General features: G+C 48.8%; 1 protein-coding gene across 3 annotated transcripts in view; it reads left to right on the forward strand.

The window, feature by feature from the left end:
* The window catches only part of LOC105890470 (unconventional myosin-XVIIIa-like), a 79,451-nt gene that overhangs the window by 44,709 nt on the left and 12,242 nt on the right, over positions 1-22,500 (forward strand). For all 3 annotated transcript variants that reach the window (XM_031572273.2, XM_031572276.2, XM_031572274.2), the window contains 15 exons: positions 96-205; positions 1,820-1,885; positions 4,822-4,950; positions 8,626-8,769; positions 9,864-9,953; positions 10,465-10,584; positions 11,444-11,561; positions 13,807-13,934; positions 14,542-14,696; positions 17,837-17,960; positions 18,386-18,586; positions 19,188-19,298; positions 20,804-20,908; positions 21,556-21,702; positions 21,984-22,097. In XM_031572273.2, the coding sequence (XP_031428133.1) occupies positions 96-205; positions 1,820-1,885; positions 4,822-4,950; positions 8,626-8,769; positions 9,864-9,953; positions 10,465-10,584; positions 11,444-11,561; positions 13,807-13,934; positions 14,542-14,696; positions 17,837-17,960; positions 18,386-18,586; positions 19,188-19,298; positions 20,804-20,908; positions 21,556-21,702; positions 21,984-22,097 (1,862 nt within the window). The remainder of the gene's footprint in view (positions 1-95; positions 206-1,819; positions 1,886-4,821; positions 4,951-8,625; positions 8,770-9,863; positions 9,954-10,464; positions 10,585-11,443; positions 11,562-13,806; positions 13,935-14,541; positions 14,697-17,836; positions 17,961-18,385; positions 18,587-19,187; positions 19,299-20,803; positions 20,909-21,555; positions 21,703-21,983; positions 22,098-22,500) is intronic.

Raw genomic sequence — 22,500 nt, forward strand, 5'->3', positions numbered from 1 at the left:
GACATACATGTTGTAGTGATTAAGTGTTTAAAGCATACAGAGTCAATACTGGCAGTTCTGTATGTTTTTAACATGAAACAATAACTACACCCCAGGCTTCCCTGACCATATGGTGTTCTCGGAGTTCCGTCGCAAGTTTGACGTGTTGGCGCCGCACCTGACCAAGAAGCTGGGCCGCAACTACATCGTCAAGGACGAGAGGAGGGTGAGTGGCCTGCGCACTGACGGGGCGAGGACACCTATTATGGGGAGCAGTGGAAGGGAAAGAACACGCACACGCGCACACACACGCACACACACACACACACACACACACACACACACACAAACACACACGCACACACATATGCACATATACACATATTCCCTTTCTCTCACAAACACACACATATTCTCGTTCTCTCTCTCACACACTCTCTCACTCTCTCTCACACACACACACACACACACACACATTTTGCACCCCCCAAACACACACATCTATTCTCTTTCTTATACACACACACTTTTAATCAGCTCTATTGTGATATCTTAATCATCCCCATGCCAGTTGCAGGTCAAACTTACATAAACATCAAAGAGAAATTAATTGTGCAAAAAAATCGGTATTATTATGCATTTCCAGGTGGATAGTTTGACCCCGGATTTGCCTCACAGATTTGCTGAGCTTACACTGTGATTTCTCCCCAGTCCACAGTATTGGATTGTGACCAAGGAGGAGTTTAATGGTCCAATGGTCTAATGGTTATTTGTCTGCAATGTGGAGCGAAACCCAATGCAGTGTAGAGAACAGTTGGCCGAGGCCCCCTGAGCCAGACGCTGTTAAAGGAACCGAGGTCTGGTGGGATTACCCACTGAAAACGTCTAGGAGCAAACTTCTGGGAAGAGTTTGGGGGCTTTTCTGTGTGCTGAGAGAGGGAGGGGGAGGGGGAGAAGGAAGAGAGGGGTTGAGAGACGGACTGAGAGAATGACAGAGATCGAGAGGAAGAAAAACAGAGAGGGAAAAGAGAGACAGGAAGACAAAGAGAGAATCTGGAGGCGAGAGAGAGACAGAAACAGGGGGATAGAGAGTGAAAGAAGGAGACGGAAAGAGAGGGACAGGGAGAAAGAGAGGGGGCAGGGAGGGAGAGCGATAGAGAGAGAGTTTGAGGGGTAAACCGTGAGGAGAGGCAGATCTATCTGCCCCAGTGTGTGTATCTCTCAGGAGGGTTTCTTTGGAAACAAAGTCAAACAAAGAGCTTTCAGTGTCCAGCGCTACCACCTCCTCTTACACTGTAATCTAGATGGGGCTTTCAGTTTGGGCTCTCGAGGCGTGTGTGTGTGTGTGTGTGTGTGTGTGTGTGTGTGTGTGTGTGTGTGTGTGTGTGTGTGTGTGTGTGTGTGTGTGTGTGTGTGTGTGTGTGTGTGTGTGTGTGTGTGTGTGTGTGTGTGTGTGTGTGTGTGTGTGTGTGTGTGTGTGTGTGTGTGTGTGTGTGTGTGTGCTTTGGGATAAAGATCTCTCTGAGAGTGGGGCAAACGCTGAGGCAGCTGGAGACCGAAGAGCGACCTTAACTTGTTCTCCCTTCTAGCCATCCAAAAGCTGCCGGTGTCTGCAGTATGTCTTTGAACTGGAGTCGCAGGGAGCAGTAAACAGTAGTAGAAGTTGTAAGAGTTGAGGGTGTCGCCGCCTAAAGTGTCATCATGATAAGATGAGTGCGTCGCGGAGTGATTACATCAGCGAGGCTCTTCCTCTCAGTGAGTGTGGGGGTGTCCTGGATGTCCCGGCCAGAGAGGGGGCTGCGCTGGTCCTCTGACACCCAGCTGTGTGTGTCTTCCCCAGGCTGCGGAGGAGCTGCTGGAGGCCCTGGACCTGGAGAAAAGCAGCTATCACATGGGCTTAAGCAGGGTGAGTGTAATACTGGAGGCTGCCTTGAGATTGACACACACACACACACACACACACACACACACACATACACACACACACACACATTATAGGAACTAAGCAGTCCTGTAGGTGGTGTGGTAGACTCAGCTGAGGACGGAGGTATGTCTTAAAGTAGAACTGTGTGCCTGAAAGGTAAGCAGTCCAGATCCCAACAGGTTAGGGTGCACATCTGGCCCTCATATGGCACAGATCCGGCTCACATCCGACAGCTCAAGCCTGTAAAGTGACGGGGGCTTCTGTTTAAAAAGCACCCGATGGTGATCAAGACATGGGTCTCAGTGGCTCACACATGGCTCACCTAGGCAGCGTGTGTGTGTGTGTGTGTGTGTGTGTGTGTGTGTGTGTGTGTGAGTTGCTCACCTAGGCAGCGTGTGTGTGTGTGTGAGTCGCTCACCTAGGCAGCGTGTGTGTGTGTGTGAGTCGCTCTGTGTCGCTGAGACGCTGCTGGGATTTGGATTTGGGAGAAGGAAGCTTGCGGCGTCTGCTTCAGCAGAAGAGGCTAATTATCTTCTCTTTTGTGCGTGTCATTGTGCTGCAGGTTCTTGGGATGTCTTTGTTGTGCTGTCTCCCCTCTGCTTGTAGCCTAATCACAGTCAACAGCGGCTGGCTCACACAGGCTTAATCCTATCAGAGGAGGCACAGAGTGGCGGGCGGAGAGAGAGCTAAACAGCCCCATCAGGCTGTTAGTACCCCAACTAGGGCTAGGGTAGGAGCTGAGATAGGGGGGTTATTCTCTGTAGGCAGCTGTAGTTGCCCCTCGGGGCGATTCGGATACGAAACGGAGCCCGGGAGTCAATCAGTGCCAAGATGGCCGAGCATAGACAAAGCTTTCCGCCCGCGTCCTAGCAACGGTGGCCCCCACAGAATGCCAATTATGTTGACACCAAATCTCCCTCCCCTGTCCCTCTCCCCTCTCTTCTGGCATCCCTGCCCTGTCCCTCTCCCCTCTCTTCTGGCCCCCCTGCCCTGTCCCTCTCCCCTCTCTTCTGCCCCCCTGCCCTGTCCCCAGCCTGGTGGTCAGTTACAGAGGGCAGAGAGTCCTGGGTCAAGCCAAGGCCATTCACACAGTCTGGGCTCCTTTCAGTAAATCATTTCAGTCATGAAGCCACAAGCCTCAAAAAGCATCAGTTGCATTATAATAGATATATATATAATATATATATATATATATAATGTTCTGAACATTGGGTCCTTATCGGTGTGTGATGTGCTTAACACATTACAGTTTTGTTTCTGTAATCATTGTTATTATGGTTTGGCGATGTCAGCCTGGAAATCTAGAAAAATCTCCCACTGACACTCCTATGAAGGATTCTCCAGTTTTATTACAGTGAACGTCAGAGTCAAGCCATCCACATAGAAGACATGTCTGAATGGCTTGAAGCCTGTAGTTAAAGCTGAGGTATCGATGGCTGTAATGCCCTTCTGCCAAGTCATCAATTAAAGGGGCCAACGCCAGACTGTCACACTCGCCATCGTGCCGCGTTCAGATGATCTCATGACGGGTGTAAAGAACAGAGAGAACCAGTCATCAATCATCAGGCCGCTGCTGTATGCTAACCCAGAGGACCGGCGTGTGTGACCATCTCCCCATCTCACACTCAGATCGCCCGTGTGTGACCATCTCCCCATCTCACACTCAGCTCAGCTCACTCAGCGCCGCCTCTGTCAGGGGTGTGATTCGATCGATCGTTTTCCCGTCAGTATGTAAGACAATCTTTGAAGGTGACGGTGATCAGCGGGTTTGGATCATGCTGGTAATGGAGGAATGTTCTCATGAGAGCAGGTGTAGACCCCACATGTCCTCCTTTATGTCGTCCTCCGTTGGAGACGTGAAAAATACCATGTTTGTGAACTTTTCTTTCTTAAAGATTTCTGGTGGGAAAGCAGTTCAATTAATAAGATTAACAGACTCAGTCTCATGATCTTTCCCATGCTGTAGGGTAAGGCACGGTGGCTCAGTTGCTTGCACTGCTTGCACTGCTGCCTCACAGCAAGAAGGTCATGGGTTCGATTCCCGCATGGGGCGCTGTTGGCTCTGGGGGGCAGGTCCTCCCCAGAGTGCACAGTGCTCAGGTGGGCTATCTCCCGGGCCTTTCTGTGTGGAGTTTGCATGTTCTCCCCGTGTTCACAAGGGGTTTCTTCCACTAAGAACCCCAACAGTAAAAACATGCAAAATAACAGAACTCATGTCCATCCCTGAACAAAGATGGACAGTTCACTTCACTTCGTCCCCGGGCGCTGCAAAGCTGGCCACTGCTCCTGGGGGGTCCTTGAGGAAGGACGGTCCAGGATGGGAAAAAGCAGAAAATAAATTCACCGCGACCTCAGGCCTACCTGCGTGTGTGTGTGTGTGTGTCCTGTGTCGCCTCCATATATGCACGTGTGTGTTCCAGTGTGTCGTGTGTGCCATTAAAAACCTGACAAAGGTCTTAATTATTATAGCTGTACATGACATATTGCAGGCTAAAGTTCTGCATCACTGACATACACACATACACCACACCACACCACATCCTTGCTTTTGTTTGTCATTTCTAAAACATAGCGCTTAGCATAGCATAGCATGTTTCACTCCTAGCTAGCGAGTTTAAATGTATGTGTCTGCCCTAGTAAGTTTATAAACGTGTGTGCCTGTCCTGACTATTAGGTGTGTCCCATTAGGTTTAAACATCTATGTCTGTCCAGTTAGGCTTAGACATCTGTCTGTCCAATGAGGTTTAAGCATATGGTTCTGTCCTACTTAGTTTAAGCGTGTGTGCCTGTCCTGTGCTGCGCTCCTGCGGGTGTTTTTCCTGGCAGGACGCTGGCTACTAGGTCTGTCAGATTAGGTTTAAATATGTGTGCCTGTCTGACTAAGTTTAAATGTCCTGTCCTGTGCTGTGCCCCTGCAGGTCTTCTTCCGGGCGGGAACGCAGGCTAAGTTGGAGGAGCAGCGCGATGAGCAGACCAGACGCAACATCACCCTCTTCCAGGCGTCCTGCAGGGGATACCTGGCCAGACAGGCCTTCAAGAAGAGGAAGGTAACTGCGGACTTTCACACTCCTGAGTTCTCACCTTAGAGGAACTTTCACACTCCTGAGTTCTCACCTTAGAGGAACTTTCACACTCCTGACTTCTTACCTTAGAGGAACTATCATACTCCCTTTCACACTCATGAGCGCTCACCTTAGAGCATCGGTTCCCAAACTGGGGTACGAAGTGGTTCAGGGGGTACGCGGGGAGAAAATTTCCGCGATAACAGAAAACGGACGGAATTCGCGGAATGTACCCTTTGAAACAGAATTGCAACTTTCAGACGGAAACATCATTTTGTGCATCAAAATCGCCCAAATTCCCCTGTATTTTGCCCTGCACAGCTGTATTTATTTCTACTAAACACAACAACGATCGCAATGATGAACAAGCATTAATTAAAAAACAAAACCACTGAGAAAATGTCACGTCTGTGCTGAACTCCGCTCCGGCCACGCCCCCCTTTTCAACGGTTGACACCTCCTACAGCCTGTCAAATTAATTCGCTCATCTTCCCAATCGCCTGCAAATAATGTTTTTTTAGTCTTATGTTCTGTTGGGGGGGGGGGGGGGGGTGGTACGTAGCTGGAGATTGAATGTCTGAAGGGGTACGGGACTGTAAAAAGTTTGGGAACCACTGCCTTAGAGGAACTATCATCATCTGAATGAAAGGAATGATGCATGGGGAACAGTGAGGATGTGGTGTTGTGGTGGATACATTGTCAAACCTTAGATTGTTTAAACAGCCCAACAATCAATGTAGGTCAGTGTGTCACAGGACACAAGGAGACCACTTCTCATCCAAATGAAAGGGACACACAATGTGTACTATAAATGACCTCACAGCACAGCCCAGCGCAGCACAGGAAAACCCTACGTGCAAAAAGAGAACGAAATTATATCAACAGGAAACAAGAGGAATGGATACTTCCGGCCATGATTGGATCTGTGCCAGACCTGGTCCAGATTGGGTCCTGAGCGAGCTACTCGTTCACGCCAGAGGATCCTCTCCCTAAGGGGCACACCTGAGGAGGATCCTCTCCCTAAGGGGCACACCTGAGGAGGATCCTCTCCCTAAGGGGCACACTTGAGGAGGATCCTCTCCCTAAGGGGCACACTTGAGGAGGATCTTCTCCCTAAGGGGCACACCTGAGGAGGATCCTCTCCCTAAGGGGCACACCTGAGGAGGATCTTCTCCCTAAAGTGGTACTCCTGAGGAGGGTGCTGGGTTCTAGAGGTGGTAGACCTGAGGAGGGTGCTGGGTTTTAGAGGTGGTACTCCTGAGGAGGGTGCTGGGTTTTAGAGGTGGTACTCCTGAGGAGGGTGCTGGGTTCTAGAGGTGGTACTCCTGAGGAGGGTGCTGGGTTCTAGAGGTGGTAGACCTGAGGAAGGGGTGCTGGGCTCTAAAGGTGGTCAGTACAATTTGTAATAGGACTGCATTTCTCTAGTAGGTAGACACGAGTATGTTGCCCTTCTCGAGACCTTGAAAGTTATTAGGAAGAGCGGAGAGGGAGAGATTTCTGAGTGAAACTTATGTTTGACAAGTAGGGATTAGAGTGTTCCTTTCAATTTTGTCTCCTAATCTACTTTCCTTTCGATGTGGCCCCGTAATCTATTTTGAATAGATGCTGTTGTTGTTCTACCCCGTCCTTGACTTTCTCACAGTCTGTGCCTTTACATCCTCAGTTTGAGGAAACCAAGAAAAGCCTAAAAGAGTTAAAGACTACTATTCTGTGTTGTGTGGACACATACGGCACTAGAGGAATAACAGAGGGGGAATAGTGACCTTCATGTATTCCACCTCCTGGTGAATCCATTTGGTTTTGGCACTGGGAAGCTGCGTTATGTGGTTCCCTCTCAGAATGCTGAAGGACTCTGGGCCCTTGTTACCCAGCATTCTGTAGAGTAATGGCAGCATTCTGATTGGTCCGGCCCATACTGCAGTCTGTTTACATCCAAGGTGTTCAGTAGTGTATTCTGTGCTGTGTGTAAGGATGAGGTGGGCCTAAGACTCAGGAGAGGTCGTGGCTTCCTGTTGGAGTGTGTTTGCATGATGAGCGTAGGACTAAAGGCTTCCATGGCATAACTAATCCTACTTGGCCATCAGCATGCCGCTCAGGTCTCGGCTGCTGTAATTGGGATTTCACATCTGGTGCTTATTGAAATGACTGCGTACAAGCAGCGTATTATAATTTTGTGTAATTTTGAGTTCAGTGCCAACGTGTGTAATTAATCAGAAGATTGCGCTGTGGTTTTTTTTTTGTGTGGGGTTTTGGGGAGGGGAGGGGGGTGTGTCAGCTGTTTTTCTGATGTGGCTAGTATACATGTAAACACGTATAGATACACCAAATCACATGATTGCTTACACACACACACACACACACACACACACACACACACACACACACACACACACACACACACACTGAAGCAAGTGAGAACTCCCTTGTGAGCTGCAGTCAGCCCATTGTAGCAGAGTGAGTATGTCATTGGTTGAAGCAGAGGCAGACCCATTACCCATCAGGCTTTGGGGTTTAAAGTTCCTTCAGTGGAGCGCCATCAACAATCCAGTGCTGAATCTGTAGTTTGTTTAAACTGTGTGTCATTTCTTCTTGGAATGTATGGGTCTAGTCTACACTGACTATAATTATTCTTCAAACTAGAACTATTATGCAGATCAGTGAATAACCTAGCTATCAATAACCTAGCTACAAATCAACTTTATAGTATGCAACAAAAAGCTTGTGCACGTAGTAGTTTACAGACTTATTCATTGCCTTTGTTGGCAGGCATAATATATATATATCATGTATATACAACTGCTCAGTGTGTCAGGGAGTTCAACACTATGATTTACACACCATGGCAAAGAATAGAAGAAACAATACAGTTTACACACCAACAAAGGAACCCAACGGGTCACAGACATCACGTGACACAATTGATGAACACGCTGAACACAAGCAGTGCAAAGTTAAAAAAGGGTCATGCTCCCCCTGAGCGAGGGATGACCCTGAGTGTGTGACCCCCAGCAACATGTGTGTGTGTGTGTGTGAGTGTTTGTGTTTTTGTGTGTGTGTGTGTGTGTGTATGTGCGTGTGCGTGTGCGTGTGCGCGTGTGTGTCCATGTCCGTGTCCGTGTCCGTGAGTGTGTGTGTGTGTGTGTGTGAGTGTGTGTTGTTCTCTGCTAGGTAACATAATGCGGTGACTCTGCAGCACTGATGCTCTCCTCTCCTCTCCTCTCCTCTCCTCTCCTCTCCTCTGGTCTCTGCAGTGGTGCTGGAGCAGCTCAGCCCTCACAGACCCTCAGCTCTCAGCTCTCAGCTCAGCTGCTCTCCTCTCCTCTCCTCCCACTGCCTCGCCTCTCCCACTCAATATCTGCTTCTCTCTTTCTCTCCATCTCTCTCTCAGTTTTTCTCCTCTCTCTATTCTCTCTGTTATTTCAGCTTCTCTATCCCACACAAGCTCTCTCTCTCACTCTCTCTCTCTCTCTCTCTCTCACTCTCTTTTTCTCTCTCTCCCGCTCTCTCTCTTTCTCTCTCTCTCTCCTTATCAGTGTTTCCATCTCTGTCTTTCTATACGTCTATCTCTCCTCAGTTGTCCTCAGGTTTTCTCTCTCCATCTTTATCTCTCTAGTAACCCCCTGCCTCTCTCTCTCTCTCCCTCTCTCTCTGCTGGAGTAGATCCAGGACCTGGCCATCCGCTGTGTTCAGAAGAACATCAAGAAGAATCATGGAGTGAAGGGCTGGCCCTGGTGGAAGCTCTTCACCACGGTGCGCCCGCTCATCGAGGTGCAGCTCACTGAGGATCAGATCAGAGGCAAAGACGTGAGTACTGCTCCTCTCCATCTCCATCAGGCCATCCAGTCTATCTCTCTATCTCTCTTTCTCTTTCTCTCCCCCTCCCTCTCTATCTCTCTCTCTCTCTATTCTCTCCATCTCTATCAGGCCAGCCAGTCTATCTTTCTATCTCTACTCTCTCTCTCTCTTTCTCTCCCCCTCCCTCTCTATCTCTCTACTCTCTCTCCCTCTTTCTCTCCCTCCCTCTCTCTCTCCCCATCCCTCTCTCTCTCTTTCTCTCTTTCTCTCCCTCTGCCCCCCCCCCTTTCTCTGGCTCTCTCAGTTCAGCTCTCATCTCTCATTCCACCCTTCTTTTTCTCTCTCCTCCTCCCTCCCACTCTCTCCTGCTCCCTCCCTCTCTCCAAGTCCATCTGTCTCAATCAGTCACCTCAAACAGTATCTATGTCTCTGTCACATTTCTCTCTCTCTCTATCTCTCCCTTTCTCTCTCAGGCCTTACCTGTCCCATCTGTCTTGCTCACACCTCCCCTGCCATGCCTCAACAGGAGCTCTGTATGGGGCACAGATATGGGGCCTCTCTCATGTGTACGGAGCTCCTCAGAGTTGTAGAATGTTCTGATGAAACCCTTGGCGTCCTGATCCGTCACAGGCAGGCAGTGGTCAGTGGGCTCTTTGGTTCTCCTCCATCTCTGACGGGCCCGGCGCTGTCTCAAAGGCCTCTGGGCCTACTCAGGTGCTGTCCCAAAGGCCTCTGGGCCTACCCAGGCACTGTCTCAAAGGCCTCTGGGCCTACCCAGGCACTGTCCCAAAGGCCTCTGGGCCTACACAGGTGCCTCTGGGAGGGTTGTGTATGTTACCTGAGCGCTCCCCTCTATATATAGAGAGATGCGGCCAGATTTGGGCGAGATCTGTTTCCCAGTCAGCTGATTTGTGGGGCGGCACATTTCACTTCCTGTCCTCCACTTCCTGTCTGTGTGTGAAGATCAAGTAGGCCTGCAGTGGGCACTGGGGAGGACTGGCAGTGCTATGGATAGATGGATAGAGCTGGGGGCTGGGACAATGGGACAATAAACTGTGTGTGCTTGTGTGTGCTTGTGTGTGTGTGTGTGTGTGTGTGAGCAGGACGAGATTCAGCATCTGAAGACGAAGCTTGAGAAGGTGGAGAAGGAACGCAACGAGCTGAGACTCAACGGTGACCGCCTGGACAACAGGGTAAGGGCATCGCCAGAGCAAAGCATGCTGGGATACTGCTGTACGGGGGTGGACTCCTCTCTGTAGTCATGAGAACACAATCGGTCTGTGCTAACAGAAACACATCAGCTAGTCTCTGTAGTCATGAGAACACACTCGGTATGTGCTTACAGAAACACATCAGCTAGTCTCTGTAGTCATGAGAACACACTCGGTCTGTGCCTACAGAAACACATCCGCTAGTCTCTGTAGTCATGAGAACACACTCGGGCTGTGCTTACAGAAACACATCAGCCAGTCTCTTCTCAATCATCCTCTTAGCTGTTACTGTATCTGCCAGTCTCTATCATCAGATATTATTTGATTGCTCAAAGTGAAAAGTGTGTGTGTGAATTCTGGAGGCTTAAGAAACAAATTGTGTGTGTGTGTGTGTGTGTGTGTGTGTGTGCATGGCTGTGTGTATGGGGGGGTGGTGTGTGTGTGTGTGTGTGTGTGTGTGTGTGTGTGTGTGTGTGTGTGTGTGCTCCATCAGATTACAGAGCTGTCTGCAGAACTGGCGGATGAGAGGAACACTGGTGAGTCAGCGTCTCAGATGCTGGAGAGCGAGACGGCAGAGAGACTACGCCTGGAGAGGGACATGAAGGACATGCAGGTAGACAGACAGCTCTCACACACACACACACACACACACACACACACACACACACACACACCACTGAACTCACACACTCACACACACCTCACACGCAGCTCACACACACACCACTGAACTCACACTCGCACATACCTCACACACATACACACACACACACACACACACACACACACACCACTGAACTCACACAACTCACACACCTGGAGAAAGATGTGGAGGACCTAGTGGTAGATGGACAGACAGCTCACACACCTCACAGACCTTGATCATTGTGAGCTCTCTGGGTATGGATCTCATGGGGGGGGGAGTTTGGTGTTAATTTTTTAATCGACCAATCCCTCCCTCGAGATTTCTATTTCCAATCCAAAGAACCCTCTCCCCCACCAACTACACACACACACACACGCACAAATGCATGCACACACGTACACACACACACACACACACTCACACACACACACACACTCACACACGCACGTACACACACGCACACGCACACACACACACACACACACACACACACACACACACACACACACACACACACACCCCTGTTCTCACACAGACCTGCTCTTACACACCAAAATACCTGAGCTCTGTCCTCTCATTCTAGCTACACACAACTTCTAATAATGACTTACACATGAGATTAAACACATCATGATGCAGAGGAAAGTATTCTGAGGTGATTTTTGAAATCTTACTTAGGTGAAGTACGATGGCTTTAAGACTATCTGTGCTCAACAGCTACTAATGACTTACGCTAGATTAAAGACATCCTGATTCAGTACGTGCTTTGAGGCAATGACTTTGGAAAGTGAGATTTAAAAGTCGTCCTTTGATGTCTTAATTCCAGTCGAAGTTTGACGCCATGAAGAAAAAGATGGAGTCGATGGAGATGGAGGTGATGGAGGCTAGACTCCTCAGGGCGTCAGAGCTTAACGGGGAGCTAGACGACGACGACGATGACGCCGGTACGTTCCTCCAACTTAAGACACACGCAGACAACAGCACACTCTGGAGTCACGTGTCAAATCAAGTTTTCAGTTTGAAAAATCATTTGTCTGTTTTTTAGACAAAGGTGTCTGTAGTTAGAGATGGTATATGAAATATACAGACTGATAAATATATATATATATATATATATATATATATATATATATATATATATATTCTGGGTTCTGTTACAGCTTTGGAGAAATTGGTGTGTGATTACATATATGGTCAGATCGGTGTGTGTTTATATGGTCAGATCGGTGTGTGTTGATATGGTCAGGTCAGTGTGTGTTTGTATGGTCAGATTGGTGTGTGTTGATATGGTCAGATCGGTGTGTGTTTAGATGGTCAGATCGGTGTGTGTTGATATGGTCAGATCGGTGTCTGTTGATATGGTCAGGTCAGTGTGTGTTGATATGGTCAGATCGGTGTGTGTTGATATGGTCAGATCGGTGTGTATTGATTTGGTCAGGTCGGTGTGTGTTGATATGGTCAGATCGGTGTGTGTGTTGATATGGTCAGGTCGGTGTGTGTTGATATGGTCAGATCGGTGTGTGTGTTGATATGGTCAGGTCGGTGTGTGTTGATATGGTCAGATCGGTGTGTGTGTTGATATGGTCAGGTCGGTGTGTGTTGATATGGTCAGATCGGTGTGTGTGTTGATATGGTCAGGTCGGTGTGTGTTTAGATGGCCACAAGCTGCCGGTGGAACATACATACACTGCGGAGCAAGGACGTTCTTGAATATCATCCAGACTTACGTTGGTTTAATATCCATCAGCTTCTTTGCCACACGACTCCAGAGCCCGCATAGGTAAGGATGGCTTAGGGACAAGAGTGGGATCAGAACAGAACAGAACTGGGTCACAGCTTTCCCTAATAGAGTGTTCTTAACCGTAGGATTTTCTTCGAGACAAGATATTATAAATTCATGCAAATTCTGGCAGTGATGTCTTAAATGATGATGGATGGGGTCTCAGGCCTGCCTGTGCTACAGGGGCGAGCGCCTTCCAGGCCTTCAGATCTCCCAGAGAAATGAGAATCTATTCCCAGGGATCAAAGCGGCCATCATGCCCTGTGCTAGAGCTCTGCTGGACCCAGAGCCCAGTGCTGGTACCCCTCTAACTGACATCTAGACTCCGCCAGCAGACACTCACCCCTTGGGCCACTGATGGATGGTTGATGTCAGGGTTTTTCATGTAATTTAGATTTAGCGGCAATGTCTCATGAAAAGAATGGAACTTCTGTCTGTGAGGATATAAGAGCTTCCCAGGTCAGACACACACTGACAGCACACCCATGCTGTTCAGACTCTACGGCTAATAAAGTGCTACACGCTGAGTTCGTGGGCAGAATGGATCCGGGTGCTGTCCGTGGTACTGAAGTCATTTTTGCCTCGAGTGCAGAGTTATGTGGGGTGAAAAAGTCAATGTTACTATCAGTGTCTTCTCATAAGCAGTCAGAGCCACCACCCTGTTTGAAGGAAGATAAAAAAGCTTGCCTCTGTGATGACTTCCATGTATTATAAAATGTGAGCCCTCAGTATAAATGGATATGCTGCCAGCTTAAGGCGCACTAAAAAGAAAACCTAACTGACAGAAGGTGTGAGCATCTTAGCAGAGTTGAGGGCCAGTGCTCAACAGCAGAAGTAACTGAGGCAAAAAGCGTGTGTGTTTGTGCGTGTGTGTATGTATAGGTGCGTGTGTGTGTGTGTGAGTTTGCGTGTGTGTTTATCTATAGGTGTGTGTGTGTGTATATATAGGTGTGTGTGTGTTTGTGTTTGTATAGGTGCGTGTGTGTGTGTGTGTGTTAGCTCTGGGAAAAAGTGTTTGTATATCAGGCAATCTGCCTTCTGCCATGGCCCTTCTTTTGTAACTGAAAAAAACAGGTGTAAGGTGTAAACACCCTATCTGACACGCACGTGTGTGTGTGTGTGCGTTTGTGTGAGGTGTAAACACCCTATCTGACACTCTGAGCGCAGGTACTGATACGAAGCAACAGCTTACAGAGTGGAAAATAGATCACTGCACATTGATTTTATGCTCCCATAGAAATGATTACCGTAATTAATCAGATGGGACCGTATCATCAGTGTAGATGGTATCTAGATAAATCTTTCTCTCCATGTCCTTTAACCCCTGTGTCTGTGTCTGTGTCTGTGTGTGCGTCTGTTCGTCTGTGTGTGCGTGTGTGTCTGTGTCTGTGTCTGTGTGTCTCTCACAGGAGGAGAGTGGAGGCTGAAGTATGAGAGAGCCATCCGTGAGAGCGACTTCAACAAGAAGAGGCTGCAGCAGGAGTTTGAGGACAAGCTGGAGACTGAGAAACAGGCCAAGAGACATGTGGAGAGGAGGGTGAGCCTCTGAGACTGTGTGGAGTTGGAGAAGTGTGTGTGAATGAAGGCACACACCTATCAAACTACACACAACTGCACTATAAATGCTGAAATACATGCAATTACTACCCTATTATATACACACATCTACCCTAGTATATACACACATCTACCCTAGTATATACACACATCTACCCCTGTATATAAACACATCTACCCTAGTATATACACACATCTACCCTATTATATAAACACATCTACCCCTGTATATAAACTGGTGTGGTATAGAGACTATACAGACAGTTATTTAGATACACAAACTGATACTCCCCTCTCCTCCCTCCTTCTGTCTCTTATCTCTCTATCTCTCTCTATCTCTCTCTCCCCCTCTATCTCTCTCTCCCCCACACACACACACACACACACACACACACAAACACACACACACACACACCTACACATGTAGGCAGTCCTGTAATGTGGCATGGTGGAGCCTGCTTTGTTTGCCGTAAAATGTGCCTTAAAACTGACTGTGCTCTCCCTCCCTCCTCTCTCCTCCCATTCCTTTATCCTTTCCCTCTCTCTCTCTTTCGCTCCCTCCACTTTCCCTTCTCCCTCTCCCCCAGCTGACAGACCTCCAGGCGGACCAGGATGAGTCTCAGCGCTCGCTGCAGCAGCTGAAGAAGAAGTGCCAGCGCCTGGGCGCCGAGCTGCAGGACACCAAGCTGCACCTGGAAGGCCAGCAGAGCCGCAACCACGACCTGGAGAAGAAGCAGCGCAAGTGAGACATGCTTCCCCCTCAAACCCCTCCCCACCCCCCCATGTCCCGTCCCGCCCGCAAGTGGGACACGCTTCCCCCTCTAACCCCCCCGTCTCGTCCTCAGCTAGACAATCAGAGATCTCTGGCTCACATCTGGCCCAGGCGTGGCTCACATCGGGCCCAGGCGTGGCTCACATCGGTAGGGTCTCAGTCACTTTACACACTCATCAAGATCCCCTTCGCAGTGTCGGATAGAAGTACGCCATGGAACTTCTGTGGCCTGGATCTCTTTTATAGTCAGTGAGGATCTTCTCAGCTATAATCCAGTTACTCTGCACACTCATACAGACTCATGGAGCTCTTAGAGGTTGTGCCGGATGGAAGGACTGCGAGTCGGATCTGGCCCTGATCTGGCCCTGATCTGGCCCCGATCTGGCCATAATCTGACCCTAATCTGGCTTGGATCTCGTCCTCGATTGTTCCCAATTAAAAGCAAACATGCAGCTACCCAGAGAAAAAGTGCTGCACCCAGCGTGTTCTTCCAGAGCGGCTGCCCTGAGTGCTTCTATCTCTGGACTTCAGAATGGCGCTGGTGTCGTCACAAAGGGCCGATGCTAGTCTATCATTCGACCGCAGTAGTGATATAGTTGTCATAGAAACAAACAAAGCAGCATGAGAGCCCTTTTATGAGGAAGTTCTGGGATGAAGCGCTCCCCAGCTTCATGAGCTTTCTGAGGAAAACACATTATGGACACACGCCCTTACACAGTAATACACACACACACACACACACACACACACACACACAAACAGGCCCTTACACAGTAATACACACACACACACACACACACACAAACAGGCCCTTACACAGTAATACACACACACACACACACACACACACACACAAACAGGCCCTTACACAGTAATACACACACACACACACACACGCCCTTACACAGTAATACACACACACACACACACACACACACAAACAGGCCCTTACACAGTAATACACACACACACACACACACACACACACACACAAACAGGCCCTAGAAACAAACAAAGCAGCATGAGAGCCCTTTTATGAGGAAGTTCTGGGATGAAGCGCTCCCCAGCTTCATGAGCTTTCTGAGGAAAACACATTATGGACACACGCCCTTACACAGTAATACACACACACACACACACACACACACACACACACACACACACACACACACACAAACAGGCCCTTACACAGTAATACACACACACACACACACACACACACACACACACACACACACACACACACACACACAAACAGGCCCTTACACAGTAATACACACACACACACACACACACACACACACACACACACAAACAGGCCCTTACACAGTAATACACACACACACACACACACACACACACACACACACACAAACAGGCCCTTACACAGTAATACACACACACACACACACACACACACACACACACACACACAAACAGGCCCTTACACAGTAATACACACACACACACACACACACCCTTACACAGTAATACACACACACACACACACACACACACACACACACACACACACAAACAGGCCCTTACACAGTAATACACACACACACACACACACACACACAAACAGGCCCTTACACAGTAATACACACACACACACACACACACACACACACACACCCCCTTACACAGTAATACACTAAGCCCCATGGAGCTCTCTGTGGGAAGTGTTGCATTGGTCTCGGCCTGCTCTGATCTGGATTTGGAGCTGATATGTGGAGATTGCTTACAGTTGGGAGCAGGGCCAATGCTTGGGGGGTGGTTACAGGCAGTGCATCCATATTTGTTTCTCCAGGATGAATGTGCAAAATGCCTCACCGAGTAATAATCTCCCAATCTCCGCCTCACCGTCCCCAGAGACGGTCCTGATCTAACTATTTGCACCAACATCATTTCCAGTCTCCCACACACACAACGCGTTAAGTCAGGAATGGGGATGATCTTCCGGTGGCGTTTAAAAATATATACAGTATATATATTATATTTATGGAGCGACCAGTTTTTGTTTATTTATGGACGCCCCCTGCTGGTTGTTTTCCTTCCTTCTCCTTGTGTAGTTGAGTCATGACACCAAGGGTGGACTTCTTATTCTTGGTTTGGATTTGAGCGCTGAGTATCATTGGGAGTTGGAACGTCCATTGTGCTGTTTCTTATTCTGTGAGCCTCCCCCTTACCTGAACTTCCCATCCTGCCCCTCCCCCTCAATCTTAACCCCACCCAGACTAAAGGGAGGGGGGGGGGTAATTAGCCTGTACGGGGTGTCTGCAGAGCCCCCAGCTTATAAAAGTTAAAAAGACTTATAAAAAAAATCATGATGATCCAAATGAGGACAGTGCAAAGCCCAGAAAAGAACCCTCCTAGCGCCTCTGCTAAATCAGCTCCTAGCACGCGTACCCGTTGGCCCAGACAAATCACTTTTGGAGCATTGTGCCTGTGATTAGCATGCAATTGCTAAAGGAACAGGCGTCTGTTGATAACGTGGCGGAGGACACTGCACAATACAAACACAATCAGCAGAGCTCTCTGGGAGGACAGACAGGGCAGGAAATCACCTCCTTCGAGGCTAATGAATAACATTATCGCCATACTGCAGCCATGCTGGGGAATATTGATATCTTCAACCTCCCTTCTGTCTCTTACAGCCATACACAAACCATTTGATTTCCTGTGTGAAAGTGTATAGGTTTGTAAAAAAACATATTTATATGACGTGTGGTTGAAATGGTTGAAAACATGTAGAGCAGGTTGTGTAAGTGTTCCGACCGACCTGCCGTCATGTGTGACTCTTTGTGATGTGAGTGTGTGTGTGTGTGTGTGAGTGTGAGTGTGTGTATGAGTGTGTGTGTGTGAGTGTGTGTGAGTGTGTGTGAGTGTGTGTGAGTGTGTGTGAGTGTGTGTGAGTGTGTGTGTGTGTGTGTGAGTGTGGTGGTATTTTAGTAACTTGGTGGGTGGTGTTGTGCTGTTGTTCAGGGTTTGACCTGTATACACTACATGGACCTCTATTGCATACTCCTCCAGAATTAGGGTGTGTGTGTGTGTGTGGTGTGTGGTGTGTCAGTAACCCAGAGGTTGGTGTTGTGCTGTTGCTCTAGGTTTGATCTGGAGCAGAGCCAGACTCACGATGAGGCCCAGAGAGAGAGGAGCCTGCGGGAGCGGCTGAGCCGAGAGAAGGACATGATGACCGGGGAGGTGTTCTCTCTCAGACAGCAGCTGGAGGTAAACGCTCTTACTGCTCTCTGGCCTTTGGAAAGCATCCAAGGATATGGATGAATTCTTAACTGTGTTGGTTAGTAAAAAGAAAAAATTAAGATGGGGGAAAAAAAGGACCAAATTGAAATTTGGAATTTGGGAATTGTAAATGGAATTGGAATCTGATCTCAGTGGCCTAGTCTCATGTCAGATCCAAAACCTGTTCAGTGTTCTGAGACGGACAGGGAGAGCATGTTCTCATCTAATCCCCACCTCCCTGCTCCCTCTCTTCCTCTCTTTCTTTCTCTCCCTTCCTCTCCCTCAATCTCTCTCTTCCTCCATTTCTCTCTCTCTGTTGTTCTCTCTTTCTCTCTTCCTCCCCTTCTCTCTCGATGTTGTTCTCTCTCTCCCTCCCTCTCTCTCTCTCTCTCTCTCTCTCTCTCTCTCTGCAGGATAAGGACATGGAGCTGTGTGCAGCCAACCTGAAGGTGGAGCAGCTGGATGCGGAGCTGCTGGACCTGTCGTCACAGGAGTCCAAGGACGAGGCCTCGCTGTCCAAGATCAAGAAGCAGCTGCGTGACCTGGAGGCCAAGGTCAAGGACCAGGAGGAGGAGCTGGACGAGCAGGCTGGCACCATCCAGGTGCTTGAGCAGGTAGGACAGAAGTGTGTGTGTTTGTGTGTGTGTGTGTGTGTGTGTTGTGCAAACAGGCTGCACCCCTGCAGGTGGTCAAATGTGTCCAGAGACAAATTCTCTATACCTAAGCAACTATTTGATGCTCAGCATTTTAGGAAGAGGTATGGTGAAGAGAGAGGGGTTTAGTGAGAGGGGTTTTAGTGAGAGGTATGGTGAGGAGAGGGGTATGGTGAAGAGAGGGGTTTTAGAGAGAGGTATGGTGAAGAGAGAGGGGTTTAGTGAGAGGGGTTTTAGTGAGAGGTATGGTGAAAAGAGGGGTATGGTGAAGAGAGAGGGGTTTAGTGAGAGGTATGGTGAAGAGAGAGGGGTTTAGTGAGAGGTATGGTGAGGAGAGAGCGTTTTCTTAGTACATGTGAGAGTACATGTGACCAATGGGATGTTAACAGCAGAGGCGTGACGGCACTGTGGAGGGTCTATTTCTGAGTTTCTGTGTGTTCTCAAATCTTAAACAAGTTTTCATGTCTTTTCAAGTTTTACCCAGAAGTTAAGTAGGTGTTTGTGCGTGCGTTTGTGTGTGTGTGTGTGTGTGTGTCTGTGTGTGTGTGTGTGTGTGTTTCAGGCTAAGCTGCGGCTGGAGATGGAGATGGAGAGACTGCGCCAGCACCACTCTAAAGACATTGAGGGCAAGGATGAGGAGGTGGAGGAGATCCGACAGTCTTGCAATAAGAAGGTGAGACAGCCCAGTTCACCCTGGTCCAGCTTCCCCCATTAAGCCCAGTTCACCCTGGTCCAGCCCAGTTCACCCCGGTCCAGCCCAGTTCACCCTGGTCCAGCCCAGTCCAGCTTACTTCACTAAGCCCAGTTCACCCTGGTCCAGCCCGGTCCATCTTCCTTCACTAAGCCCAGTTTACCCTGGTCCAGCCCGGTCCAGCTTCCTTCACTAAGCCCAGTTCACCCTGGTCCAGCCCGGTCCAGCTTCCTTCACTAAGCCCAGTTCACCCTGGTCCAGCCCAGTCCAGCTTCCTTCTCTAAGCCCAGTTCACCCTGGTCCAGCTGCCCAGTTCACCCTGGTCCAGCCCAGTTCACCCTGGTCCAGCTGCCCAGTTCACCCTGGTCCAGCCCGGTCCAGCTTCCTTCTCTAAGCCCAGTTCACCCTGGTCCAGCCCGGTCCAGCTTCCTTCACTAAGCCCAGTTCACCCTGGTCCAGCCCGGTCCAGCTTCCCCCATTAAGCCCAGTTCACCCTGGTCCAACCCAAACCAGCTTCCCCCATTTAGCCCAGTTCACCCTGGTCCAACCCGGGCCAGCTTCCCCCATTAAGCCCAGTTCAGCTTCCCCCATTAAGCCCAGTTCACCCTGGTCCAGCCCGGTCCAGCTTCCTTCACTAAGCCCAGTTCACCCTGGTCCAGCCCGGAACAGCTTCCTTCCCTACCTGCTGCTCAGGTGGTCCCGCAGCTCGGCTGGTGCCAAGGGGCTAAGAGCACCAGGGTCATGGGTTCCATACCCAGGAAGTCACATGTATATATCTGTGCTATACTGCAGTGGTTCTCAAAGTGTGGTCCCCGGACCCCGGACCCCTGGTCTGTGCCCTATTGCCCTGGGGGTCCGTGAAATAATTTGCTATATATATATATTGCTAATGCTATAAATGATATATAAATGCTGTATCATTAAAAATCTCCCCTGTGAGGGGTCCCTTGCCCCCAAAAAGTTTGAGAGCCCCTGTTAAACTGTAAGTGCCTTTGGATAGAAGTGTCTCCTGAATAAGCACCTGTAAGTGCATAACCATCTTAGGCCTAGGGTTTACTAGGCGCTGTTTGGCTGTTTTGTAATGCATCTAATTCTCACTTTGTGATTGCTAGTTCCTTATACAGCCTTAATTCTGTTTACAACTTCACCCCAGTGGTTTCATCAACGTGGAGTAATCAGATTTAAGATCAGGGAACAACATAATTTCCTCATCAGGCAGCGCGATTCTGCAGTTTGATAATAAACAGAATCATGCAACATGCAGCGGCATCGGGAAGGAAACTGTTGTAGTAAAACATGACCGCGATGATCGATCCTGTGATGGATAGATAGAGTCATGTATTAACTGTGTGTGCGTGCGTGCGTGCGTCTGTGTGAGTGAGTGAGTGAGTGAGTGAGTGTGTGTGTGTGTGTGTGTGTGTGTGTGTGTGTGTGTGTGTGTGTAGCGCTGGGCTGACCCCTCTCTCTCCCTCTCTCTCCTTGCTCAGCTGAAGCAGCTAGAGGTGCAGCTGGAGGAGGAGTATGACGACAAGCAGAAGGTCCTGCGGGAGAGGAGAGACCTGGAGGCCAAGCTGCTTAGCGCCCAGGACCAGGTACCACAAACCAGCCCCACTCTCCTCTCAGGCAGCAGCAGCAGCAGCAGCAGCAGCAGCAGAGACCCAGACACAGGGCTGCTTGCAGGAGCCAATGCGCTGGATTGTTGTATTATGGCTGTTTTGAGAGATGTTTGTTTGAGAAAGTCACAAACTCAAGGTTAAATTAAAGTCAATTAAACCATACCATCATCCAAATTGACCTTACAAATCATCCAGTTGTTTTTCTTTTCTACCAGCTGTTGAATTGGCACAAAATACCCATTTCACCACACTCTGAAATGTTGTGATGAATGTCAAAAGTTTGGACACACCTTCTCATTTTTTGAGAAGATTTTTCTTTGATTTTATTATTTTCTACATGGTAGATAAAACTTTTTTTGTTTAGTACATCATTCCATATGTGTTATTTCGTAATTTAAATGTCTTCAGTATAAATCTACAATGTAGAAAATAATAAAAATAAAGAAAAATAAAAAATGAAAGGTGTGTCCAGACTTTTGACTGGTACTGTATGTTGCGATTAAATTCCCTAGGTGATAGGAAGAGCAGAAGGAAGTACTATGACCCAGTATTGTTTCTTGTGCAACTAGTGCTGAATGATGTCCTACCTGTGCAGGTGAGCCCCTAACCTCCCGTCTGTGCAGGTGGGCGTGAAAGACGTTGAGACGGAGAAGCGCCTGAGGAAGGACCTGAAGCGCACCAAGGTGCTGCTGGCCGACGCCCAGATCATGCTGGACCACCTGAAGAGCCACGCCCCCAGCAAGAGGGAGATCGCCCAGCTCAAGAACCAGGTCTCGGCCCTCTCTGTGCTAACACTTAACGCTCTTTATTATACAGCTCCTCAGAATGTTGCCGTTGTTCTGAATGGGCTATCCCAATGTTTTAGAGGTCTGATATTTCTTTAAATTGACCGCTGCAAAACTTTTGAATTCACTTGTTTTATTTTGTGTAGAACAACATATGTTACCCATAAGATAATAAGCCTGTGTGCCCTGGAAGTAGTTGATTGTCAGTGATTCTGAATGCTGACTCATCCGCCCTATTGACCTGTGACCTTTGATCTCTCCCCCAGCTGGAGGAGTCTGAGTTCACGTGTGTGGCGGCGGTGAAGGCCCGGAAGTCCATGGAGCTGGAGATCGAGGACCTGCACATCCAGATGGACGACATCTCCAAGGCCAAGATGTCGGTGAGTCACTTCCTGTGCCGTGAGTCACTTCCTGTGAAGCCCTCGGGGGATACTCATCCTTCAGAATAATTCCAAACCTAAAACCCAAATTGTTTTGTGCTGTAAAGTGCTTGGGTAGACACACACACAGACACACACACACAGACACACACACACAGACACACACACACAGACACACACAGACACACACACACACACACACACACACACAGACACACACACACACAGACACACACACACAGACACACACACACAGACACACACACTTAGACACACACACACACACAGACACACGCACACACACAGACACACACACACACAGACACACACACACAGACACACACACACACAGACACACACACAGACACACACAGACACACACACACACAGACACACACACACA

The sequence above is a fragment of the Clupea harengus genome, chromosome 8, assembly GCF_900700415.2.
Source record: "Clupea harengus chromosome 8, Ch_v2.0.2, whole genome shotgun sequence".
Taxonomy (NCBI): Eukaryota; Metazoa; Chordata; class Actinopteri; order Clupeiformes; family Clupeidae; genus Clupea; species Clupea harengus.